The 27,502-nt window shown below is 39.9% G+C and overlaps 1 protein-coding gene across 2 annotated transcripts; it reads left to right on the top strand.

The window, feature by feature from the left end:
• The first annotated feature begins 1,096 nt into the window (after window positions 1–1,096).
• ptpra (protein tyrosine phosphatase receptor type A) lies at window positions 1,097–25,038 on the top strand. Of its 2 annotated transcripts, XM_054617914.1 has the most exons (23): window positions 1,097–1,547; window positions 11,603–11,649; window positions 11,898–11,979; window positions 12,088–12,516; window positions 16,113–16,212; window positions 16,422–16,495; window positions 16,957–17,093; window positions 17,830–17,920; window positions 18,207–18,283; window positions 18,383–18,419; window positions 18,542–18,639; window positions 19,113–19,232; window positions 19,492–19,658; window positions 19,755–19,890; window positions 20,017–20,166; window positions 20,328–20,421; window positions 20,518–20,594; window positions 20,772–20,906; window positions 21,423–21,548; window positions 21,704–21,855; window positions 22,334–22,469; window positions 23,033–23,103; window positions 24,245–25,038. In XM_054617914.1, the coding sequence occupies exons 2-23, from the start codon at window positions 11,629–11,631 to the stop codon at window positions 24,324–24,326; spliced, it is 2,592 nt and encodes an 863-aa protein (XP_054473889.1). In that variant the 5' UTR covers window positions 1,097–1,547; window positions 11,603–11,628; the 3' UTR covers window positions 24,327–25,038. The 2 variants fall into 2 exon arrangements, with proteins under 2 accessions (XP_054473889.1, XP_054473891.1); XM_054617916.1 differs by having other exon boundaries at window positions 23,033–24,337.
• The last annotated feature ends 2,464 nt before the right edge of the window (window positions 25,039–27,502 follow it).

Here is a 27,502-nt window from a genome sequence, read left to right as displayed (position 1 = left end):
ATACATTGTTACTATAGACCACAAACCGCCTTCAAAACATTTAATACTCAATTATTTTCTTTCTTTTTTTATCACGGAGAACACATTGATTAACATCAATACAAGAGTAAATATGTCCAATTCATCCCCAAAAACTTTAAATGATAATATAATACATGTTATATATTATTATATGAATACATAATATTAAATAATAATATTCTATCTTTATTTTGTTGTATAGTATGTGTATTTATTGTCTGTGTCTGTGTAGTTGTATAGTATGTGTATTTATTCTCTGTGTCTGTGTAGTATGTGTATTTATTGTCTGTGTAGTTGTATAGTATGTGTATTTATTGTCTGTGTAGTTGTATAGTATGTGTATTTATTGTCTGTGTAGTTGTATAGTATGTGTATTTATTGTCTGTGTAGTTGTATAGTATGTGTATTTATTGTCTGTGTAGTTGTATAGTATGTGTATTTATTGTCTGTGTAGTTGTATAGTATGTGTATTTATTGTCTGTGTAGTTGTATAGTATGTGTATTTATTGTCTGTGTAGTTGTATAGTATGTGTATTTATTGTCTGTGTAGTTGTATAGTATGTGTATTTATTGTCTGTGTAGTTGTATAGTATGTGTATTTATTGTCTGTGTAGTTGTATAGTATGTGTATTTATTGTCTGTGTAGTTGTATAGTATGTGTATTTATTGTCTGTGTAGTTGTATAGTATGTGTATTTATTGTCTGTGTCTGTGTAGTTGTATAGTATGTGTATTTATTGTCTGTGTAGTTGTATAGTATGTGTATTTATTGTCTGTGTAGTTGTATAGTATGTGTATTTATTGTCTGTGTAGTTGTATAGTATAGTATGTGTATTTATTGTCTGTGTCTGTGTAGTTGAGCTGCTGCAACACTTGAATTTCCCCCATGGGGATCAATAAAGGAATATAATAATAATAATAATAATAATAATAAAATAATAATAATAATAATAATAATAATAATAATAATAAATAAAGTATGTATTAAAAGCGCAAGCTCGGCCAGCAGGTGTCGCTGTGGACTGTGGAGAAACACAGTGGAGAAGAGACGAGGCCTGGCCTGGGAATTTGCTGTTCGCTTCCCATTCTTCCTATGCAGACAGACACACAACATGGCGGACTAGAATAGTCGGCCGACGCGCCCGGATACAGCGGATAAACCGTGGGATTTAACATCTAGAAAGGTTTAGAAAGTACACTCCGAAGGGTCGATAAGTTCGGGCGAATCGAGGATTTGTTTGTGGGGGTGCCTGCCTTTCCTGGATTTACCAGATTAACTGCGAAGTGTTGGCTGTGTGTCCCAGACCGTGCTTCCCTCCTCTGCTATCACCCAGGTCCCCCCACCCCGCTCAGACTCTCGGTTCCTGGGGTGTGGAGACAGGGGCCGGGGGTTGAAAAACGTGGAAGAGAAAAGAGAGGAGAAATTCCTACCTGGCTTTGATTTTTTCCTTCTTTTTTCCTCTCTCTCTCTCTCTCTCTCTCTCTCTCCCCCGCCTCAGGCTTCCTTTGGGCGCTACAGGAGTTGTGGTGAGTTTTTCTTGTGTTTGTTGCGCAAAAAGCCCGCATATCACACTTGTTACAATGTCGCTGTAGCAGCATGTTTTCCTCTCGCTGTTACATTGTGTCCCCCCGCAAACAAGCACTTTGTCCCCCGCCACAGTCACAGGTCTGGACTGGATACATTACACGATACCTGTATCCCCCATAGGGCTGCGTTTAATAGTTGTAAACCTCTTTGTAACGCTTGAACATTTCCCAAGTAGCTCGGAGGCAGGGAGGGATTTTTTGTGCCTAAAGATGAGACAACATTTTTTTAGTAAGTCAGAGGTTGTGACTCGGGTTTGTTGAGCCAACGCGGATGCTGTTTCGCTGGCAGTGGAACAAAGAGGGGCTCCAGGTCTGTCCTGCCTCACTGGAAAGTAGACTTTATTGATCAACGCCTTGTTGTTATTCGTTGAGAAAGGGTGGGGAGCTGGGTGGGTGGCTTGGGATGGAGACTTTACTTGACCCACAACAAGAATTAGGTCGGTGTAACATTAACATGTAGGCTGTGCTCTGTCAAATCACAGCGGCTGCTTTGTGTTTCTTCTTCTTCTTCTTCTTCTTCTTCTTCTGCACTCTGACATGGAGTCTCTGAAGTGTGCATTCCCCTTTACAACCTCTCCCAAAGTTTTTTTTTTTTTTTTTTTTTTTGCAGTGATTAATTTTTTTCCTCTCTTTCTGAATGTTGGGTGTAACCGAGCACACCATTTCAATCTTGAGTTTGTTTTTTATTTTTATGCATTGCTTAACTTCCACTTGAACTATAAGTTATGATTTCTTGGCTCATTAGAAGGTGGTGTATTCATTTAATGGCTTGTTTGTCATTGGAAATGGTGACGATTTAGATGAAGGGTACATTACATTACATTACATTCATTTAGTATCCAAAGAGACTTATTATTCAACATAGGTATTCAAGAGAACTACTGTCACCAGAAGTCATAAGTGCATCTCCTTTCTTAAACAAGCATCTTAAAGCATAAACAAAAAAGTATAGTGCATTACAAAACAATAATTGGGTAGAACTTATTACAACAGTTGCTGCCTCGTTTGAGCCAAACATCAACTACAAGTACTTTGCATCAGGAGAAAAAGTTGGGGGAGCAGAGAGGAGCATCATCCGGGCTGAGTACGCATGGCAGAGCCCTGCTTGACAAATCTGATAAAGACTTTGCTATGACTGCCTGGAGCTTGACTCATCACGTCTGGACCGATCCACTGAGCTGCAGCACATACCCACCATGCCTCAGTCTCAGCCTTTCCACAACACACTCCACTTTACTGAAGTCGTCCTGTCATGTTAGGACCATCCAAGTGCAAAACTCTTCCTAAAAATGTATGCGACTCCTCTTTCACAGTGTACGCAGGCCTACCTTAACCTCTGTTTGTCGGGCCCGGACATGTTTCCCAACATGCCGTCCAACCATCTCTGGTTGTCTTGCAGCCCCAACTCAGGAAAGTCCGACTGTGTAGGGAAAAAAATGGCAGAGCTGTTTATCATCTCGCTCACTCTGTCCATATCTTCTCCAACCTATTTTAAGAAAATATGAGTTATTTCTGTCTTGGGATCCTGAAAGGGTTTTTAGCAAAGGAGCTTGAGTGATGCGCACACCACACTTTTCATGATTGGCCTAGTTTCTAAAAATAAGAATAAAGTATAGCTTGAAATCCCCTTGTTGCAACGTTCCGGTGGGTGGGATCTTTTGAAAGGACCAACCTGTTTTGAAAACTTCCCGATTTCAGTGTGCTGACACAATATTATGAGTTGGCTCGACGGGTGGGGTGGGAGGTGTATTTTTGTTTCCACCTGTGGGCCTGCATGTTTTACTGTGCAATTCTGCCTCCCAACAGGATAAACAACTGCATTTAGAGGATTATGAAGCATTACAAAGCCTGATTTCAGCTACATGTGATGTGTCTTTCGGCCTCCACAACCTTTCTTTCACAATACAGGAAATGTACCTGTGTGATGACTAACGATTAATTGGAAAATCTTGCCCGACTGGGAGGACTTCATTCAGAGTCCTCCTTTGTTTTGTCCCTCTGTAGATGCGAAGTAGTAATTACGTAACCCCTTCAAATTATTGAGTAAATCTTTGTTTTACGTCCTCCTGATGTGGGATGATTGATGTTTCTGGTTCGCCACGGCTGTGACGGATAAGCACGTCTTTCTAGTGGACTTCAAAGACTGGGTTGGATTTTGTATTCAAGAAGTATTTTTTAGATGTGTGAGAAGTTTTTTGTGATCTTGTAAACTCACGTGTGATCCAGGTTGGTGAACATCTGGCTCCTACATTCTTGTTCCTTCATTAGAGTTTTACTTTAGGAGAAAACTGCTTTGCTGTCATCATAAGGTGTGATAATGGCACTAAATATTGGAGTAGTGAATGAAGGGGAGGAGAGTTTGGCTGAAAGTATATCAACACTCTTACACACAGTGTAATTATGTTAGGCTTTACCTCTGAACCTTTACTAGAGGTATATAGATTTTTTTTTTGATTGTTTATACCGTACATCTTAATGTTTCCTCCATTCACTGTTTTGTGGCCTTAAAGTCCATATTTTCTCATTTTGTTTAGAAAAAGCATAGATAATGTGCAAAATGACACTCTCAATGAAATCAAGGTATTGTCAGTTTTTCCTCGCAGAGAAAAAGTTTGGTGTGGTGGGTTTTTTTTTTTAACAATGTCGTTATGGCCAAGGTCAAATTCAGGTCGGATTCAAAACCGGTCGCGGGCCGTAGCTATAAATATTTAGATTTGCTCTCGGTTTTGGCCTTCGAGCCGACAAGACCTTTCTTGCCCTGCTGTGAAAAAATGTCCAAAGAGCATGTTAGCAAGCCTGAGTAGTCTTTTGAACGCACCACCTACAGATGGGCGTGGAGCAGAAGGGATTCTGGAGAAGCACTGTCATGACACTGCTGTTAGGTCAAGTCTCAGATGATTCTCTCTTCATCTTGGATATCTTTCAGAGGAAGCGGAGGGACCCAGTGCAACAGTATGGCCATTTCAGATACGAGAACCTTGAATTTGGGTTTCCATTGTTACAGAACCTAAATGGCCAAAGGAGAGACAGAAAGTGTGGCAGAGAAATCTAAATAGGTGGCACATAATCTGCCTAGTCGGTTTTCCTGCTGCATGCAGTGCTGAATATATTTTTGAAAAGTTTCCATATTACCTGTGGTGGAATGTATCAAAGTAGATTTATTCAAGCACTGCACTTACTGCAAGTACAAATTTGAGGTACTTGTATTTTTCATGAGTGTTTCCATTTGATGCGTCTTTATATTTGTACTCTATTTCAGAAGTAAATATTGTATATTTTATTCTACTACATTATTTCTCAGGTATTGCATACATTTTTTTTTTACAACAAAATACTTTACTTAAGTAACATTTAAAATATTTTTTTCTTCTAAGTGTTTTTCAGTGTAGTATTGCTGTTTTTGCTTCAGGACTTTTTGTCCTTTGCATTTTACTTTTCTTAAAATAGATCACCTTTTTCTGCTCAACAAAAGAAGCAAACTTCTTAAATGTGAGATGTGGTCTAAACGCCAGCAGCTACACAACTCTTAAACTGTCAGAAAGATAATTTAAATCAGGCAATGGATCAGAGAATATGCATGACTAGGAATCTTACAAGCCATCTGATGCCAACTCTCAGGGCTTGAAAGTTTTGGTTACCTTGTGCTACGGAAACGTTATGGTATGCACCAAAAATGATTACGGTTGTATCCCCGGACTCAGCTGCATGCTGGGTGTAGAAAAGTTGTGATGGCAGAAGTGAATCAGATTTCGTTGTGGCCCTTGAGCTGGCTGTTTGGCCCCACACCACGCTTCAGGGTCACAGTGGTTTCTGTGGGAAGGCCATGCTTTGCGCCTCAACATCCTCTTTATGTCCATTGTGGGAAAGCTTGAGAGGCCCCTGGCATGCACTGTGAGAAACCCCACAAAGAAGCAGACACAGGGCAGAGCTTCATCCACTCACCGCTTTTCACTCAACTCAACGAGTGAGTTTTATTTGATCCAAATCATCGTTACAAGCTTAATAACAGACGCAGTGGTCACTCTCGCCCGTATGATTAGCCAGAATAGTAATCCCCGGCTTCTCTTCGTCCTTTCATCAACTCACCAGCCCGACGAATGAAGCCAACAGGAACAGAAACCACACCAGCAGGGAGTAGTATCCCTCAGAAAAGGGAAGTCCAGAGGATTGTGGCTGTTGTATGTGGCACTGGGGACATATAATCTGTGGTCTGTTTCAGTGCAAGAGTCCTAGCGGGCCTGGGTTAGGCCTACTTCGGTCTCCCGTGAAGAGAGGCATTCACAGTATTCCTGTTGCTCCCCCCCCCCTCTCCTCTCAAGACATAGAAACAGTATTAATATGCCATGAATGGAGACAGACAGACAAGCATTATCTAGCGCTGCGTGGCTAGAGAAGCAGGATGCCTTGTAGAAAGCCAGAGGGAAATATATTTCTGCATGAATGGCGAAGTCCACCTGACCACCACTGCTGGTGTCATGTCAGCAAGGCGTGTGGGGTTTGTGTCTGTCGGTTTTCCAGCTTGCTCATTTGCCTAGGGGTATCCTCTTTCAATTCATTTCTAATTATTAATACTAAACATGGAGGATTCCTGCAGAGTGATCTCTTTGTCCACATTAGGATTATGCTAAGTCTAGATTAAACAACACATAATAAACTGAGGAAAGAGGATAAAGTATTTTCCCTCCCCGAAGAGATCGCTTTTGTAAGAGCTGTCTTCATCTTGAGCTTTTCATTAATTCATGTCCGTTTAGTCGTAAAAGATACTTATTACTTCAGCGAGGGTCACAGGTAAACACAAAAGCATCAGTGAAATCAACAGACTTGAGTGGGAACTCTCCATATTAAATGACTACCTAGCATTGATCTTACGTCTTGGCTCTTAGGTTGTCATGGCGATGTAATTGGACTTCCTTTATATTCTACCTATAAGTGTTCCTTTCACTGTGTGAATGAAATGACATGGGAACAGCCCAGCCCTTTCACAACTGTGTGATTGCACTCCTATGAGGTCTGCAGTTGGCCACAGGCAGAAAAGCAACTGTCTTCAGTATTTGGCCTGGCTCACCACTTGCATGCGCATTAAGCATCGAGTTCTGCTCAATGGTGCGGACTTTGGCACACAAAATAAGAAGGATTTTATAGTTAAACATGCTGTATTACATGATTAGATGTATGAATATTTGAGATACAACTACATTACTTTACTTAGATTTTAGTTCATTTTCTATTACAAAATATCCGTGTACATTTTTGCCCCATGTATTTCGAAACATGTTTCTGTGTTTTAATTTATCCTTTGCTTTAATTTTTACAATGTATATGGTTTTCTTTGTGTTACTAAGAAACACATTGCAAAATGTCCAGACTTTTTTTTTAACCGACGTAACCTAATTAACAAATTTGATTAAATGTAATCCCGAGGTATGAAAGAAGTACGACAAGAGTTTGATAAACATTTGTAACAACAGTTAAAGCAAGACTGTACAACTAGCACACCATTATAAGTCTGATATACTCTAAATATGCACTCCAGGTGTCAAGTTGAAGTACTGTGGTTAACACAAAGAAAAACAGGTTATTGTATCTGAATTGTCCAGAATTTTAAGTAAGTTGACCCAGTTGTATTTTGTTTAACCTATAGTGAGGGGCATTTCCCAGGTGGAGTATACTGGTAACGTAACATGAAGGAATATCATTGTTGCTACGGTAACTATGTTTATACACAGTTTAACGTACCTTTCTTAGAACTGTGATTTAACTGATAAGGGAACTATGTCTCATGTATATAATATTTATAATTTTTGTCTAGACATATATATATATATATATATATATATATATATATATATAGTAATAGATGTATTGGTCAACTTGGCCCTTTTTAGTTTGCTAATGCTAATACCAATGATTGAATAGACAATACAGCTTTTGTTCATTAAAAGAAAATATGCCAATCTACTGAATGCATCAGTATTAAATAAGGAACCTTGTCAAAACAAAGTTAAACATGTCCTCAATGTAGATAAGGAGATATCTGATCATAGAAGAAGCAAACAAGCCTAAGAATCTGCCCAAGCATTTGAGGCCAACTGTATGAAACATGCAATCAGATGAGTGAAGGTGGGCATTTATTTTTCTTCTGAGAAGAAGGAGGTCTCAGTCTGTCAACAAAGGTGTTGCAATTACATTAACATTCAGCAAGACAATGTTCATTAGCCGTTGTAGGAACGTTCTAGAGCCTGATCAGGACACTATACAAGAGTGATTTACTGAAATGGTAATGCCCTGTATATTAATGTAATTCCACATGCAACCAAATAATAGAAAAAGCTGATTTGCGATGTCATCTGCATCTTAAATCATTTGAGCGTGAATTACACCAACCCGTCACCCGGGGTATATTTTTAATATAGAGAACGGACAGCACAAATAAGTGGCAAAAATAGAAGCACTTGCCCAGTACCTCTTAAATTAATGATGCCCTCTACCGACACATAAGTCCGTTGAAAAAAGAACGGCTGCTTCTCAGAAGGCCGAAACACATTAATATGTATCCCTAGGGAGTTGCTCCTTAGGGTGTACAGTCTCTAGATAAAAACCTTGGGCTACTGCAGCATCTGTGTAGTGACGGTTAGCAACAGGACCGGCTTATATCATTTACACCAACACAGCGACACGTCATCCAGCCTCCCTGGATGGCCTGCAGAGAACAATGAGTCATGTCTCATTGAGAAAAGGTTACCCCACCTCAAAAAAAAAAAAAAAAAAAAAAAAGCTTGTTGATGTGAGCATACCTTCCTCAGTCTGTCATGTTGAATTTAGCTTAATACACATGCCCAATACCTTGTAATGGTAATTCACACGAAACGGTAATATTCACTGAGTCCTTTATAGCTGAGTCACTGCCTTTAATGAGCACTGAATGGGAGGATAGAAAGGTAAGGGTTTAAGGTGATGTGGTTTTCATGTTAGAGAGGGATCTTTTTCACGTTTATATGACCTGACAGAAAGGCAGGAAGCAGCATTTCCTTTGATTTATGACTTAACAGAAGTCTGAACAAACTGTAGGTACAGGATGACGCAGTTCAATTATAGTTCATGCGACTTTGTCCAGGATAACGATGTACCTGCAATCTCTTTGAGTTGTGCAAAGTGTCAAGGGTTTTGTTCAGCTTTTCTTTTTTTTTTTCTTTTTTTTTTTGTCTTCCGGGTGGGTTTAGACATAATTACAGCTGCAACAGGGCTGCACGGTTGTACATTAGCTAGTACTGTTGCCTCACAGCAATAGGGGCCTGGGTCTGGGTTAGATCCAGGGCTGGGCAATCCTTCTATATGGAGTTTGCATGTTTTCCTGTGTCAACATGTTTTCTTTTTACCAGGTTCTCCAACTTCCTCTCACAGTCAAAAGACATGCAACTTAGGTTACTTGATGATACTAAATTGCCCGTCGGTGTAAATGTGAGTGTGTATGGGTTAGGGACGGGAATCAGCAGGGACCTCCCGATACGATACTATCACGATACTTAGGTGGCAATTCGATATGTATTGCGATTCTGTAAGTATTGTGATTCGATATTACGATTTCTTTTGGTTATTTTTTTTAAAACACTGGACCATGGAAAACAGTTGAATCATACCTTCAAATACAACACAGTCAAATTCACTTAGAGCTTTCCAAGTTTTATTTCAAGTTTTAATTCCTAAATCTTAACATTAACTTAATGACTGCAGGGCAGCCAATAGAGAAAAAAAATAAAAATGTGCCCTATTATTGTATAGCCCCTGTCAACTGCATCCAAACTGACAGATTAAGAAATGTATGCCACTTGGGCTACTTTTAAACAATAAATAAAAGGTAAATGAAATAGAATGAATACAATGTGTTCGTTGTTTGCTGCTAGCAGGTTTGGCAGGTTTGTGCGATTTAAACTGTTGAGGTGCAGCATGAATCTCGGGACTAACGTCTGACATGTTTGCTGTCCAACATGTCAGCCTTTGTATTCCTACCTAGCTACTACGTGTGAAGCTGCGCTTCTAGCCGGAAGGAAATCATGAACGAATAGATTGCATTGCGCCATCTGTAGGATTATAAGCGGCAACGTTTTTTTCCGCCTTGAATAAAATAATTAAAAGTAGGCTACAGACAAAATATCGATTTGGGAGGCAGCGTGGCGATTTAAAAATCGTCACACACAAGAATTGCGATTCGTAACTGAATCGATTTTTTCCCCCCATCCCTAGTATGGGTGTCTGTCTCCATGTGTCAGCTCTGCGAACGTCTAGCAACCCGTCCATTGTGAACCCTTCCTCCACCCAATGTCAGCTTGGATAGGTTTTATTTTATATGATAATTTTAACACGTCTTAAGTGTGTACTATGAAAAGCACACTATAAATAAAATGTATTATTATTATTTTATTATATTTGCTAGTTTTACGATTGTAAACTGAATATCTTGGTCGGACATTAATACATTTGAAGAAATCCGCTTTGGCTCTTGGAAACTGCAGTGGACTTTTCTCACCATTTTCTATCATTTTCTAATCTAAACAATTCATCATTTAATTGAGAGAATAATCAGTAGATTAATCGATAATGAAAATCATAATTATTTGGAGCCCTAGAGACAATAAAGTACCAAGATAAAAAGAAAACCTTGTGATGAAAGTCATGTCAAAAACGGATCAATCCCTGCTCGTATTTCTCTCTAAATAAAGTGTGCCAAAAGAAACTTCCAAAATACCTGTAGTTGGTACAAAAAGTGCCTTTTGTAGAATTTTGATAATTCTACTAAAATCTTTCAACATGTTTGCTAGATTTCTCCAATGTCCATTTTTCTGAAGGCATGAATTGTTTTTTTGGAAGCAGACATTTGCTATAGCTAAATGGGTGCATGCATGGATGGGTGACAGAGAGAGAGAGAGGGAGGGATAGCAACAATTGGATTTGTAGGTTAATAGCATCCTCATTGACAACATAACTTGCTCATCGTGCCCCATTTCAGGCTGCACCCAGTGCCAAAACAGTGTCGGCTAAAACCAGAGTGTAAGTACTGCAATGAATGAGTTTAGTTTAAAACACCAGACGATTGGCAACTGGCACTATTAGAGCTTTTAGCGTCCAATTTATCCTCTGCCCACTGATGCAATAATCTCTGATGTAGAGCATCAGTTTGTGTGTGGTAGAGCTGCAATGTTTGGATCGGTGCAGCGGTGAAGTATCGCTGTAAACGGAGGCAGACGGGCTGGATTATAACAGGGTCAGGATTTTGGGATTAGGCCCAGAGATTATGACAGTTCAGTCGGGGAGACAACAGCCTTGTTGGCCTCTGAGATTATACAAAAGACTGAGTCGACCACCGTGCCGCCGTCATGCTTTCTCCAAGTCTGTCTATTGTCCGGCCTCGACCGGCTCAGCCCCCTTATCAGTGGGTGAAGAGCTTCCTAAATGCTGATTCACTGTTTCTGCAGGAATGTAATTGTTAAACTAATTCTGTTTAGGTCATGCTCCTGGTGATGAATGTATCCCATTGGACACACGTCACACAATTTTAGGATTAAAACCATGTAGCAAAAAGAGAAGAGCTGGGTGATATGGTTGATTTCAATTTATCATTTTTAAACAATTTGAAATGTGTATACCTAAACCATCATTTCATCACCTCATCATTCATTTTGACAACCAAATTTTGTAAAATGGAAATATGATTCGAGTATATCAACCTGGTATGATTCCACTGGCAGTCGCCAGATAATATTGAGTTATTGCCATACTCTAATAAAAGTTTTAGGGAAAATACTCTTCGTGCTGTCTTCACACCTGTCTCTCTGAATAGACCACATATTTCTGTCTGTGTCTCAGAACGCTCCTCTCCTACATTATTCATCCAGATACTGATCCTGCAAAAACATTTTTGCAAGGAGTAAGTCAAATTTTATATTTTCAAGACTTGCGAAAGCACAAGAAAATAATGATGTCTTCTGTTTACGCTCTAGGAACACGCTGTGCGAATGAGTGATTGATGCCAACTTCGCTTCTTCAGGTAAGCGGCATTTATCACACACAGGCTAACATTATGCAAGTATTTCATTTCCCTTTCAAATGTAAGAATATTACCTTCCAAAAATGAGCACGTGGGATTAGAATAGAGGACTACAAAAATATATAGTGGATTTTACAAGACATAAATCTCTTGATCTGAATTTCAAAAACGTCTATTATTGATTTCATTGAGGTTTTTGGTTGTTCTTCACTAATGCCCTCTTGTCCCATTTGTGACTCCTCCTTCAGGGCAGAATGGGTGTGTGTCCCCTGCTCCTGCTGCTCGGTCTAGCCCTCGGGGCCACAGCCCAGGATGATGTCCCCATCACAAGTACGCACCATGTCCACTTATGTCAAATGCCTTAAGTTACTCGCCCTCTTAGGTTCAAAGGCTCACAGTGAAAAATTGCATCATACTTTGCTGTCTTTTTCTTTCCAGGTCCTCCAAATGTCACGGCAAAACCCACAGACCCCCCTGTCGCACCCTCCCTCAACTTTACACTCACGGGTACACAAGCCCCCACAGGCCCGCCCCCAACGCTCTTCCCCAAAGTCATCCCAGAGACGACGACGGCAACAATAACAACCGCCACAAGCCCAGCTGTTGAGGAGGATGTACAGCCTGCTGGTCCCAACGCCACCAGGCGGTTGTTACCAGTCCCAGCTCCCTCACCTCCAGCTCCAAGTGATGACCCTCAGGGGCCACCGAGCACCGAGCCTCCCACACCTGGGGAGGGAGACAACGGTACCGAAGCCTTCCCTACAGACACCTCAACTCCAGATTATAATGATGAGGATTTATTCACTGTGGAGCCGGAGACCACCACAGAACCTGGGATGGGGTTCACCTCAGACACCAGCCCCCATGGTAAGCATATTTGTGTGCCCGTTTATATAGTGTGAGAATACATAATCTGTCTAGACCCCTTTGGAGGGAATATCCACCCTAAAGCACCGTCCCCAGAGTTAAAGAGCAAAGTGTCTAAACTCACTGTAATTATGCAGCACCTTTCTAAAGTCATACCGAGACAAATCATATAAGACACAGAGATCCCAAACCAGTGGTGGCCTCATTAGACCAGAATGCAATGGCGCAAAAAGACATGTTGAGTTGTGATTCAAGTGGCTGTGACTCATTTTATTTTGAATGGGGGAAAAAAACACCCACTGACCATGGCGCGGGTATTGTTATCACTGTGTTTGTCGCGGCATAAAACCTACATCTTAATGGAAGAAGTTACCATTCTCACGTTCACTGCAATTATTCGGATTCATTCAGAGAAGAGTGGGAAATTGCAAATGCACTGTTTAGACCCTGTGTGTGTTGTACTTGCAGATTGTGTCATGATGGGATCTTTCTTTGTTGCTTACATTTGACTTTAGCTGTTGCAAAACTGCAGTTGCTGCTAAATGGAAAAAAAATAGACTTGGTGGATGTAGAGGTTGTTTGCCAACTGCATTAAACTGTGTCAGGGAGGTTTTTCATGCTTTACACACACTATAAAGATGACTGGGTGGCGCATTTTGGGTGCATTCAAGCATGTGATTAGGGCCGCCACTTGTCATCAGATCATCCACGACACATTTAATGCAATGTGTGAACAGGGCCTAACTAGAGTAGAAGTACACAAAAGGTTAGGGCAATTTGGATACAACAAGAAAACAAAGCTTCATTAGAACAGATTAACATCACTGATGTCAGGGGGTTACTTTTTTGTCACTCCATCTAGCTTTGTGTTATTCATGCAGCCTGGCAAAGCAGTAGAAACAGCTAGAAAGAGCGAGCAAGTGAGCTTTCTGGTCAATAGTCAACCTTTTAATATTTTAGATAGTTGGACATTTTTCTGCTTTTAGACTCCATTGTAGCAGCGCTGGAAATATCCTGACGTGACATACCTGCATTTGACCAGTCATCCACAAGAATCAGAGTAGAAGACCCAGACGCTGCCAAAAGCTGTTACTTAAAAGTGAAAACAAACAGTATTGAGGGGGGGATTTCTGTGTATTAACTTCACTTTATGAAATGCTGCTTTTAGGAATTAAAAGTTATGTCACAGTTCAAAAAGCTGAAGATTTTTTATTTCAGTGTTATTTAGCTTCATTTTTTCGCAGCTTTGTGTGTGTGTACTGACCATCCTAGTAATATCCTTGGAAGTGAAACATGACCCACACCCTTTTCTTTTACATTAATTATTCATATTGCATGATTATAGAGAAATACACAAATCACTATTGAATGCCACTGACTGATTTTGAAGTGTGTTTTAAAAAAAAAAAAAAAAAAAAAAAAAAAAAGTAAAATAACAGCAGGTATGTTCTTAATCACCATGCTGTTTCTGAACAACAAAGATTTGAAACTGATGTGGTACAGAAATTCCTGAAAGTGTACTTGACTACTTAGAAGTTCAGATAGGCATTACTCACTACTGGTCAACACATATATAACAGATGTGCCTGCACTGCGATGACGGTATGTCCATTACATAACATAATCACTTTGGGTTCATAGGTGTTGTGTAATTGCTCTATTGTTTCCCTCCTGGTGTGTGTGTGCGTGCGCGTGTGTGTGTTGGTTGCGTTTTGCTGGCTGGCTGTGAGCAGTTCTGGATGGTTAGATCCGTCAAGGCTGTGTCAGTTTCACATGATACCCACAGCCTGTTGTGCTCCTGTTCTGTTCAATGTATACGTTGTCCGAGGGTGAACACTGAAAAGTCCTGGGAATTGTGCCTGAAAATGCAACATAACTGGGCGGTGTTCCAAGCTGCTTCCCCTAGAAAGTGCATATGGAGCATGAAGTCAGACGATGCATTCTTTGCAGCATATTTTGTCCGTAACGTTAAGAGTTTTCTTGAATTTGGATTCGTTCCATGAAACAGCTGATTCTGCCATTGCATTGTCACCACCACGGTGCAGTTTTCCAGAAAATTCTCTTCTTTTGTTGTGGCCTCATGTGTCTTATAGGCCAGTCATTAGCACACAAACAGCAGCCAGTTTTTTTTGTAAACCAAACTGCAGTTGTTGTTCAGGCAATTCTCATGTGTTTTGTGTTAACTGCTGCACTGAAAGGTCACCAGGAAGACCATAGGATTGCCTACGACTCATGTCGTGGTGGAAACATATACGAATTGGTCAGCTATTGTAGGCATCACAAAGGATAAATGAACTTGGTCCATGTAATGTTTAATTTGTAGTGTTAAGCCTTTGTGACTAACGGGTTTTTTTCACCAGTCAGTAGCATCTTGTGCTTTCTGGCTTATGACAGCTTTTGCTCAGGGGGGCGTTGGTTAACCACAAGGTTGGCGGTTCAATTCCTGGCTCCTATTGTCTGTATGTCAAAAATGTCCTTGATCGAGGCACTGCACAGCAAGTTGCTCCCCGCTCCTAAATGCTTATGATGGGTTGAATACAGAGGTTAAATTATATGTATGTACCTGTATGTATATGATAAAGATAATAAAGGGTCTAATATTTACTTCCTAAATAATTAATATAGAATTCACAGCAAATGTCCTACATTTTCAGTATTATATACCATCACCCCATGTTTGCTTTCATCTTTGGTATAACCAGCTGTAGAAGCAGAAGGTTGACTCTCAGTTGAACTGATTTATCTTCCTGCTCCAATGGACAGCCTGTTGCACACACTCCGCATCTCCATTTGTGTTTGTGTTTTTTTCTTTTTCTTCGGAAAGGCCAATGAAATATTAACATGGACAACCATTACTGAAAGGAAAGATGCAGGCTGGTGTTGAAAGAGGCAAAGGTCACTTTACGGCCTAGGTCACTTTTATCCTACATTCTAACATATTAACAAGTGTCTGAATATAAATGGAAAAACAGCCACTAGAGATCTATTCAATTTTAGCTGAGATTATAAATAGATTAATTGATTAGTTGATCAGAAGATTAAGTTATATGCATACAATTCTTATTGAATATAAAGCAGCAGCCTGTTGGCTTAAAACGGGGAAACTGCTAGACTTGCTCTGTCCAAATGAAACAAAATCTACCCAACCGCACCTCTAAAGCTCACTTATTTACAAGTTATATCTTGTTCTGTTGTGGTTTTCCAGATAGTTGTATTCTGGACTCTTTCTTTGCTACGTGCAGTGGCGGCCCTCAGTGACTTTGGTTTTTGCACAGCTTAAATAAATAGTAGATAACCTGAAAAATGATGGCATTATCACTCTTCTGTGTTTTGTGCATATTGTGTAATTTCTTGATAAAATGGGTCACATTAGTAAGCTTATTAAACATCCACATTTAACATGTAACACCCCAAGCTTATTTGGAATTGTCATAAGATAACTATTTGGTATTGGCAATGGAATTTGGCATCAGTGTCAACCAAAATACTGACTCATCTCAGGTATTGAGACACCTTTTTTTTATTTTTTTATTTTTTTTATAACATTGCTGGTTACAAACTATTTATTATCGCTTTTCTTTCTGTCTCTGATGTAGACAACAACCAGTCTGATGACATGCCAATCATAGCGGTCATGGTGGCCCTTTCCTCTCTGCTGGTCATCATCTTCATCATCATCATCCTCTACATGCTCAGGTTGGTGAAGTGCAGTTGATGTTACACACGGCACGCTAGCCAGAGACCTGTGGCGAAGGCCTAAGGTGCTCCTGTTACCATGGCAATGGCTGATTGGCATTTAGCTGTAAGACTAAAGCAGTGTGTGGTTTTTTTGTAAGCGTCTGAGAGTGACTGTGTGTGTGTATCTCTAAGTATTAAAATGCACTTTGATCTGTGTTGATTGACAGGTTTAAGAAGTACAAGCAGGCGGGAAGCCATTCAAACTCCTTCAGACTGACCAATGGTAGATCCGATGATACAGGTAAAACACCCACACATGCATAATAGTGTGTTTCTGCAGATGTGACTGCATATGCCCTGATCACTAATTTATTTGTTTTGCTTCGTATCAGCAAATATGCACAGCCAGCTTGCCCAAACTTGCTACTCTGAGTTGTTTCTGATAAGACTTGATTGATCTTGCTTCGCTAACAGATAACATTTCACTGGTTGACTGTTGGCAGAAGGCTTTTGTTCACTGTGATTACCTAACCAACAGGGCTGCAGTGAGCTCTGTCATATGTCATAGTGTTGATTCACATCGCCCTCTGCTGGGCATCTTTAGAGAAGAAATCAAATGATGAAGTCAGTGTAACTTGATGCAAGACCACTCTGTTTTCTTACCCCATTCTACCATGTCTTTATCTCCACCTGTCTCACCCCTCCCATTCCTTCCCTCCTCTCCTCACCTCCTTCCTCCTCCTTTCCTGCTTGTTGGCGCAGAACTCCAGAGCGTCCCGCTATTGGCCCGCTCACCCAGCACAAACAGGAAGTACCCGCCCCTTCCCGTTGACAAACTGGAGGAAGAAATGAACCGTCGCATGGCAGATGACAACAAGCTCTTCAGGGAGGAGTTTAATGTATGGGACACTAAAACACAAACGCCCTCTGATAACACTTAGCCTGACTCTCACCTTTAACCCATATCCCTGTAGCCTCATTAAGTGAGTCCCAACTAGGGGCATTTTTAGCCCAGAGGGTCGCCAGGGGTGACTTGGAAAGATTATTAGAGCTCAACCATTTTGAAAAAATTGAAAGTATGATTTTGGTTTGATTTCCACCTATTTATGTTTAGGAAGAAAATATCATCCAGAGAAGATAACAAATCATTTTGATGCCAATCAATAGTACATTTATAGTCACATTAACCAGCTACAAGCTGAAACTGTAGTAGGCTGACTGCCCAGTACACATACCTGACACCATTGTAAAACCTTAAGGTCAGGTGTTGCGATTGAGATTGCATGATAACTAGTTAGAAAACTAGCAGAGAAGTTGAAATGGGCAGCTAAAACAGGAAAAACATTTTAGATAATTAGTCAAAAGTAATGAATAAATGGTTTAAATTGTTGGCTCACAGTAATAATAAACAGTTGAAATCATTTTTTTTAAAGTTATTAGACGTGTGAAATTTCACTTTATTGCATTTGTCAGATAAGCAGCCTGTTGCTGTAGCACATTCACAAAAAATACATTTGGGTTGATCTGTATTAGACACACCGTAGACAAAAAGAAGAGGCCAACAGGAAATGATGCTCAAAGTCACACAGACCGAATTGAAACTGATTCCTCCCTGTTTTCTTTCTGTGTGTTTAGGCGCTGCCAGTCTGCCCCATCCAGGCATCATGTGACGCCGCTTCCAAGGAAGAGAATAAAGAAAAGAACAGATATGTCAACATTCTGCCATGTGAGCAACAACTGTGACACTGACTGACATTAATAAAGCTTTATTTAAATTATTAAAACTTTAGCTGCGATTCCAATCATTCAGAAACATTTAACAGTATAGTCACAGTAAACATCAGACAGCTGACAATCAAAGACAGTTTACAAAAGTGATCTATTGAGGTACATTTAATGGTCAGGATGGAAAAATTGTAGTTGACCATATGTAATTATAATTCCTTCTCTCATTTTGATCCTCCTACTCTTAACTTACTTTTTCTCTCCGTGTCTCCTGCGTCCTCCCTCAGATGATCACTCTAGGGTGCATCTCTCATCTCTGGAGGGAGTCCCAGATTCTGACTTCGTCAACGCCTCCTTTATAAATGTTTGTATAAGTTCAGCATTTTGCCACAAAAGCTACATTTCTGCTCTATAGATATTTTGTCCCATCCTAACATCTCTTCTTGACCGCCTTCTTTCGCAGGGTTACCAAGAGAAGAATAAGTTTATTGCAGCTCAAGGTAAGGATTGTGACTGTATTGGCAGCAGAAGAACGGTGCTGTAGTTTATTTACCAAACAAACTACCTGATTATTAGCTCATTTCTTGTCCCCTGAGTTTCTGTGTCCGTCTTTGTCTCTCAGGGCCCAAGGAGGAAACGGTAAATGACTACTGGCGGATGATCTGGGAGCAGAACACAGCCACCATTGTCATGGTGACCAATCTGAAGGAGAGAAAAGAGGTATGAGAGCTGGAGGGATCATGATGTGATGTGTAAGGATCATACAACAGACATGTATTCATTTTGTATGGATTATAACATCCACAGCTAAGATATAAAAGAGTAGATAACACTGTTTAAAGCACAAGGGAACAATATCACCTCCAAACTCTTGGTTTTATGTTTAACATGTCTTTATTTGCAAAGTTCATTTTTATCTGTAAAGTTAGTTAAACAATGTATTTTTAAACCCCTGTTTGAATCCTTGTGTGAGTGCAAGCATGACTAGTCTTCAAATCAAGTTCGGCTTACTCTCTGTGGTTTTGCACTATACTTATTCTGTCATTGATGCAACATAGTTTGATTATTATTATTTTGGACAACCTTATTTGTATTGTCACCCTCTTTTCCCCAAATCTTTAATTAATTGAGGCTGTTATTCCACACAGCTTTGTGAATGAGCTCGATGTTAAATCACTATCTCTGTGTTTCAGTGTAAGTGTGCCCAGTACTGGCCGGACCAGGGCTGTTGGACATACGGGAACATCCGCGTGTCTGTAGAAGACACAATGGTTCTGGTGGACTACACCATCCGCAAGTTCTGCATCCAACTGGTAATATATCTTGTTAGTGTGTGTACCAGGATATCATTGTTTTAATATATGTATACCCTCCACACATAATCAAGAAACATGGGTGTAGTGTGTATCAACAAAGCTCTTTTGAATAGTATCAGGGCACACACTGCAGACAATAAAATGTATTTCAAACTTTAGATGTGCTGTCATTTAAGTTTAATGACATAAATGAAAACCTATATGACACTTAATGTGTTGTGGCTTGGACCATGACCTGGTTTGATTTGTGTCTCAGGTGGGAGATGTGTCTGGGAAGAAGCCTCAGAGGCTCGTCACCCAGTTCCACTTCACCAGCTGGCCAGACTTCGGGGTGCCGTTCACCCCTATTGGCATGCTCAAGTTCCTCAAGAAAGTCAAGAATTATAACCCCCAGTACGCCGGGGCCATTGTGGTCCATTGTAGGTGAGTGGATCAAAGCTTGCACTCTTACTTTTGCCTTTTTAGTCTTTGTCTGCATATCACACACAACTCACAACATGTCATATTTCTGTCCGTCAGTGCCGGTGTGGGGAGGACAGGTACCTTCATTGTGATCGATGCCATGTTGGACATGATGAACACGGAGAGAAAGGTGGACGTGTTTGGCTTTGTTACCAGGATCAGAGCCCAACGCTGTCAGATGGTCCAGACCGATGTAAGTCCAGTGTTGACGCATTTGAATGAAGCCACTCCCATTATTCAGTGTTTTCAGTGCAATTATTAGTTGTTGTTTTTTTTTTTACTTCTACTTGCTCTTCACCTTCTTCTCTCTGTCCCACAGATGCAGTACGTGTTCATCTTCCAGGCGTTGTTAGAGCACTACCTGTACGGAGACACAGAGCTGGAGGTGACTTCTCTAGAATCCCACCTTGCCAAACTCTACGCCCCCTCACCTGGAGCTGGCTGCAGTGGTCTGGAGGCCGAATTCAAGGTCTGTGTGCGTGCGTGTGTGTGTGTTTTATTCTTCCTTCCAAAGAGTAATTTATCCTACCTCTGCGTCCAAATTGTTTCATTCCAGTAGCATGAAAACAATTGATAAATAAAGTTCATCTGACATATTTAAAGTTTATGTTTTGATCTCCTTATTACTAGAAGCTGACATCCATCAAGATTCAGAATGACAAGATGAGAACAGGCAACCTTCCTGCCAACATGAAGAAGAACAGAGTCCTACAGATCATTCCATGTGAGTGATGCAGTTGTGTATACATAAACATAGCAATGAACGCCATGATGCACATAATGAAATTGTTTCTCTTAATGATTCTCCTTGCACGAACAGATGAGTTCAACCGAGTGATCATTCCAGTCAAACGAGGAGAGGAGAACACCGACTACGTCAATGCCTCTTTCATTGATGTGAGTGTAAAAGCACCTGGATAAGAGTGGATCGTTTCATTTCATTAATGCAGGCAATCGATCGGGTGTTTAAAGCCTTTCTTTCTCCCTACTGCTGTTTATTTTGGTATCCTCCGTTCATCCCTCCTTATCCCCGGGGACATCACTTCCTGTCATTTCCTGCATGCGGTCACACAGGGCTACCGTCAGAAGGACTCCTACATGGCGAGCCAGGGCCCCCTGCAGCACACCATAGAGGACTTCTGGAGGATGATCTGGGAGTGGAGAAGCTGCTCCATAGTCATGCTCACTGAGCTGGAGGAGAGAGGGCAGGTGTGTGTGTCTGTATGGATGTGTGCAGATACAAACACTAGTATTAGATATCAGGTCAATAACTGGCTGAAATAGAATATTGATATTAGATGATTTACTCAATGCTAACTTGACGCCACCGGTCTTGTATAACATGTTAATAATCTGAGCAAAATGTCTTGATCTTTAGTGGTTTTCCAGCATTTCTTCATGTCAGATCTATAATAATTTGTGATATAAAATATTAGTTTACAGTTTGTGTAATGCTGCAACAAAGAATCAAAGTCATAGTCATCTTTAATGGCCAGAACTGGAATTTTAGAATCCAGTTATTTCCAGCATTGTGGTGGATTTCGTCACTTTCCTTCTTTGCTCATGTGATAATTGAGGGATGTTATAGGAATTAGTTTATTTCTTTAATAGTCATTACATGAGAATTGAGGATCTCTATGCAGAGATTTAGAGGACTTTATTATTTTAGATTTCCTTGAAATGTTAAGCGTGGTTATTTGACCATCTCCATTACGGGTCCTGCAGGAAAAGTGTGCTCAGTATTGGCCCAGTGATGGAGTGGTGGTCCATGGGGACATCTCCATTGAGATTAAAAGGGAGGAGGAGAGCGAGAGCTACACAGTGCGTGACCTCCTGGTCACCAACAACAGGGTAAGGAAGGAGTCAATGAAAAGAGTGGATGCTCCAAATACACTGCAGTCACTGGCAGACGATAAAAATATTATTTCATATTGTGCTGCTATTTGCTATACTAACTATAAAACATATCCATATCTCTTTCCTTTTTCCCTCGTCCATCTTTCTAGGAGAACAAGGCTCGAGCGGTGCGTCAGTTCCATTTTCATGGCTGGCCAGAGGTGGGCATCCCCACTGACGGTAAAGGCATGATCAACATAATCGCTGCGGTGCAGAAACAACAGCAGCAGTCTGGCAACCATCCAATTACTGTACACTGCAGGTAACACACACACACGTACTATCTTTTTAACTCGATATGTTGCTGTTTTAGCCTGTATGTACCAGCGTAAGGAAAAATTAGATTTGCGGTTGCACATGGAAATGCTTCTGAAAATCCAGTGTGCGGGCGTGTGTGTCTGGGAAATTGTCGCAGCTATTACATCACAGGAAAAAACAGCTTAGGAGAATTGTTCTCTTCTTCCTTGTGGCATTTTAACTGCCCCCACAAATTTTGCTATGCTCCCTTTTTAAATATGTAGACACCCAACAAAGCCTCTGTGTGTGTGTGTGTGTGTGTGTGTGTGTGTGTGTGTGTGTGTGTGTGTGTGTGTGTGTGTGTGTGTGTGTGTGTGTGTGTGTGTGTGTGTGTGTGTGTGTGTGTGTGTGTGTGTGTGTGTGTGATGTTTCTGTACATGCCTACTGCATTGTGTATATTAAGGTTTACATTTTTGCTTGTGTGTGTGTGTGTGTGTGCACAGTGCTGGTGCTGGCCGGACGGGGACATTCTGTGCGTTGAGTACGGTCCTGGAGAGGGTGAAGGCAGAGGGCATCCTGGATGTCTTCCAGACAGTCAAGAGCCTCAGACTGCAGAGACCACACATGGTGCAGACGTTGGTGAGGCGCCCTTTGAACCCTAATAGGAAATTGCCTTTGATTATTCCATTGTCAAGTGAGGCATTTGCCCTTCTCACATTTCTGTATGAACTTTGGATGTTGCCCCTTTTTCCTCAAGAAGCAACAGATTGAGTTAAGAAACCAAAAGCTTGATTTATTACCACTGCAGAGGAGTTCTAGTTTTACTGCTACTAGTGATTTTGTCAGGATGGGATATCTTCCTCAAAGATGATATTTTAATGTATATTGAAAGTCAAATTGGGATCTAGGAGGAGCAAGTGAAGAGATTTTGGTTGCAGTTTGAAAACGGGATTCATATTATTTAACAGCTATAGACTGAAGATATATCAAGGTGTTTTTGTGTATATTCTCCTCTGTTTTAACTTTTTAATTTTGCATTAATACACAAACTACAGCTGTGTGATTGTACTGATGTCTGCACTGTAGGCCTTTTAATACAAGGGATTAGTGACTTAAGTGATTGAAATGTGACATATTCCAGAAAATAGAAACCTTTGTAGTTCCAATTCACATAACTTTTCCTGTCTCGTCTCTCTCCTCAGGAGCAGTACGAGTTCTGCTACAAAGTGGTCCAGGAGTATATCGATGCCTTTTCTGATTACGCCAACTTCAAGTAGGGACCTGCCATGGATGGATGGATGAATGTCCACATACACTTCATACAAACATATGCACGCACTAGAACACACACACATACCTTACAATGCAGAAAGCTGCATATTACCATCTGATGGATTTAAAAAAAAAAAAAAAAAAGACTCATCACAACTTTATCTGTGGATGGGATGAACTGCCCGCAGGAAAAGGGAACAGAGGCCTCGGCCCGGAGGACAGGGCAGCGCAGTTGGACAGAGAAAATAACTGAGATGCCTTCTTGAATATTTTGTAATATTGATCTTGTTAATACAGCCCTTTGCCCCTATTTGCTTCTCATCTTCCCCCAACCTCCCCCATATGTATATATACTTACTGTGTTGCATCTTATTACTTTGGTTTAAGACACAGTTTTGAGTTTGGCTGCATTTTCGGGTGGCACCTTTAATGTATTTCATTGGTATCTAATCTAATGCTTTGGAGGCTAATGTAAAAAAAAAAAAAAAAAAAAATCCAGAGTCAAGGTAATGATGTTTGGATTTTTGTTCTTGTTTTTTTTTTTACTTTTTGGACAGAGACTTAAAACATTGTGGGCTTGACTAGAGCCATGCTGTCACAACATGTGTTGTAGCAGTACCTTGAACATTTACATACATAATCTGGACTTTTCTTCACTCCTAGACATTTATGCAGTGCACACACACACACACACACAAACGAACACGAGTTCCATATGTCGAGCCACTTACAGTTTCTCTCCTTTAAGTTTCAGGGGTTCAGATGTCACTCACGATTGGAGATCAGAATATCTGTGATGTATCTCAAGAACTCAGGTTGACGCCAAAACAAACACTAAATACCAGGGGCCGTATTGTTCTCTTTAGCATGTGTGAGTTTGTTTGAACTAGAGCAGAAGCTAGCAGAGAAGACGCAGTTTGTTTTCACATCAGCGTCTTCTATCTGCAGGATGCCAATGTCCTTCACTACTTGCTTATTTTACAGTTTAAGGATCTGAAACCAACACACTGCTCGACTTTAACAAGACATTGGGAAAGTAGAAAGAAATACCCATGTTTTTTAGAGCAAACAGTAAAGACATTTTAAGGGAAATTGGTCAAGCTTTTATGTTGAATCTAAAATTATTTTTACTCTATTTTAAGGTCTGTTACTGCAGCAGTGATCATGATGACAAGCCAAGTCCCAAACAACACAATCACAAGTAACTCCATTATTGCATCATAGAAACTAACAAATGTTATATACCCAGCATATTTCTTGTCTTGTTTACAGACGCATGTCAGTATTTCTTGTAGATTGTATTGAGCATTTCATTTCTGTAGTGGTTTCCTTTGAGTCTGCCTGAATAAGCTCTCATTTGTTATTTCTTTTATATCAGCCTCACATCACTATGCTGTATTTTCACATTTTTACAGATTGATTCCCTTTTATTTCCCACCATGAACACAAATGCTGAAGAATGTCTCTTTTAATTTGAATGCTGTTGCTAACATATTGCTCAAAAATGGATACATTGTTACTTAAATAGTGGAGATGTGCCATGCCATGTTTGCTCAGATTTTTACTTTTTTTTTTTTTTTTTTTTTATGGCTGTCCTGTGAGGACACTAAGACTTGAATTAGAGTTTGTTTTTTTCTGATGAGGTCACAATTGAGGCCATGCTCTCAATTGTGATGAATGATGTCAGTTAACAGCAGGGCTTCAGGTCAGTCATATTGTCAACTCAGTCAGCTGAGAAAATGAACGATGCCAGGATTGTTTAAATTTACAAATTTAACATAGTATATCTCCAAATCTGACTCCTATTCAAATGGTTTTAAGCCCCACCAGAGGCGTAATCCGATATCATGCCTTGCCTGGACATAATAGATTTTAATGCCATGATATTAAAAATTATATTTCTTTTAAGAGTTTTGAAGCTATTTCAATCTTTTTTTTAATTTTTTTATCTAGATTTTAAAGGAGAACAAAACATTTGTGTGCTTAGTTTGCATCCAAAACTAACGGTCTGAATCACACTAACAGTCTTTGGTTGAATTACTTTTTTTAATGCAAGGAGCACAATCAGTCCTAATTTATTGATGGTGGACAACGCCTTTAAAGGTACAATACATTTTTGGGAAGGGGGATTGCGTCAATCTTGATTGTTTAAAAACTCATGCACTATTTGCACCAAAAGCAAAGCCCTTAAAAATACGTAACCAAATGAGAGATATTAAAACATAGGAAATATATTTGAACTGAAGCTCGTTCAGGTGTCAAAGCCCCTGTTAAGCCTTCTGTAGGGACTTAAAGTAGCAGATATTTTAATTGACCAGTCACTGAAATGTTGGTGCATCGTCATTGTCATTTGAGCTCTTCTTTTGTTCCAAAGCATCACAAGTGCCCGCACTATTAGTTAGGTGCCATTATGTTCTTCATTTATTTACTTTGTCACTTATTGGGTCTTTAATCAATAGAGAAGGGGATGCTTTTTGTTTGGCTATTCTGTCTGTGCTTAAATTACATGGGTCTATTGTGTGTTTGGATCATGTGACTTTGTCTCACTGCAATTTGACAGCAAAACACGATACTGTGCCAACCCATGAGATCCACTGTTTTGCGATTAAACTGAACTTTTAAAAAGTGCCTCACTGGTAGGTTAAAAAAAAAAGCTTAACATACAATATGTTGTGCTAACATTGCCATCCTAATGGCTGTCCCGTGTATTTCCCCAACTCACTTGTATTTCCTTAATTACCACCTGCAGCCTGAAGACGACCCCCTTTGAGTGACAAATCAATAGGGCCAAAACCAAGAAGGGGTCAGTCATCCTCCCTTTCACATTCCCTCTAGTCCTATATATAGATTACTTGATTGTGCAGATCCAACTAACATTGAGGTCACTTTTAAAATAAATCCCATCTTGATTTATTGGCTTCATTTCATTCCATATCACTGAAATGTGGTGTCCATGACAAGTAATCAGTTGTGGGTACCCAAATGTTCAAAAAAAACAACCAGTTGTCCCTATTTCACATCCCTTTTATTCCTGGAGCTTTTTTTACTAGTGAAGCGCTTTGAATGCTCTGGAGAATGAAAATGTGTCTCCGATTCTAGAGCGTCGGACCAGAGGAAAGTGGGAGTCCAACTTCACTCTTTCTCTATCTACCTTTATATGTCCTTAATGTCTCCTGTCCAACTCCACTCACTGCTTTCCACTTTTTGCTTCCTTTTCCTGTTTTACTTTGCCTTGGACCATTTTTCCCGGTGGTCACTGCCCACTCCCTTTTGTACATAATGTAAGGTTATTTATATTTCATTCCTGTCTGCTGCCTTGCTTATTATATTTTCTTCTCCCCCCCTCTTTTTTTTTTTTTATAGATGTATATTGAACTGTATCGGGACCATTTTGAAATGTATTAGAGATGTTCTGTTTTGGCCATTTTTAATTTGGTATAACTGTCTTAACGATTCCTATATTATAATTTGCCAATGTTTGTTTCTAGTGTTTTGTTATTCAACATTTGAATATATGTATATATAATTATATATATGATAAATTATATATAATTATATAATGCCAAATGGCCTTTTTAAGCAAGATACTGTTCAAACCTAATAAAGTGCTTGAGATTTTATCATGCGTCTGTATTTCTTATGTCTTTAAATGTAATGTTAAACGCAGACATGTGTCAGACAACTTAAATGCATTTGTTTTTTTGTTGCAATGTTTTTATCAAGTCAGGAAAACCTGATGCTCATGACGGCTCACTTCTCAATGAAGACTAATGGTACAGTGGTGCAAAATAATTGCCAATCGCTCATGTACCTTTATAGATCAGGTAGCCCTCCTGAGTGTTTCAATCAGTGTTTAACCCTTCACTCACCCGATGAAATATTAATGTGCTTTTTGCACCAAAAAATAATTAACCAGGGAATAATTTAGGGTTACTTTTGAAGTGTTTCTGTGGACATTAATACCTGGAATACATTTTAGGAAAAGATGTTTACAACAAGGTATTGCTATTGAATGAAGCGGGTATTATTCAGTATGGTAGGCTCACAGTTTCTTTAGGTTTTGCATGAATAGTAGTCTATCGACACAGAAACACACAGTGATATTCCTGATTATAGATGGGGAGATGGAAAGACATGCAGTATAATTGTAAACAATGTGATGACAAATGCAGGAGGACATTATAGAGGATCAGGAACATTTTGGTTTCTTTCATGCATCAATACACTATTGAGGGACAAACCTTTTACGGTCAAGCATTATCTGAAGAGTGCGTGTGAAGAAAATCATGCCAGTAAAAGATTCCCACCAATGTATAAATCTGTTAAAAGCTTGAAGGAAAATAATTCATGCTGTGAAAACTTAGGACAAAGTAAAAGGTGAGAGGATGATCAGACCTCTG

This window comes from Anoplopoma fimbria, chromosome 17 (genome assembly GCF_027596085.1).
Source record: "Anoplopoma fimbria isolate UVic2021 breed Golden Eagle Sablefish chromosome 17, Afim_UVic_2022, whole genome shotgun sequence".
In the NCBI taxonomy this organism is placed as follows: Eukaryota; Metazoa; Chordata; class Actinopteri; order Perciformes; family Anoplopomatidae; genus Anoplopoma; species Anoplopoma fimbria.
This window is presented reverse-complemented; position numbering and strand designations above follow the sequence as displayed.

Excerpts from the sequence above, each read along its gene's own strand:
- ptpra (XM_054617914.1), top strand. The coding sequence starts at position 11,629 with ATGCCAACTTCGCTTCTTCAG. Across the intron at positions 12,517-16,112 it reads CTCAGACACCAGCCCCCATG|ACAACAACCAGTCTGATGAC; the intron begins GTAAGCATATTT and ends TCTCTGATGTAG. Across the intron at positions 19,891-20,016 it reads GTCAGATGGTCCAGACCGAT|ATGCAGTACGTGTTCATCTT; the intron begins GTAAGTCCAGTG and ends TCTGTCCCACAG.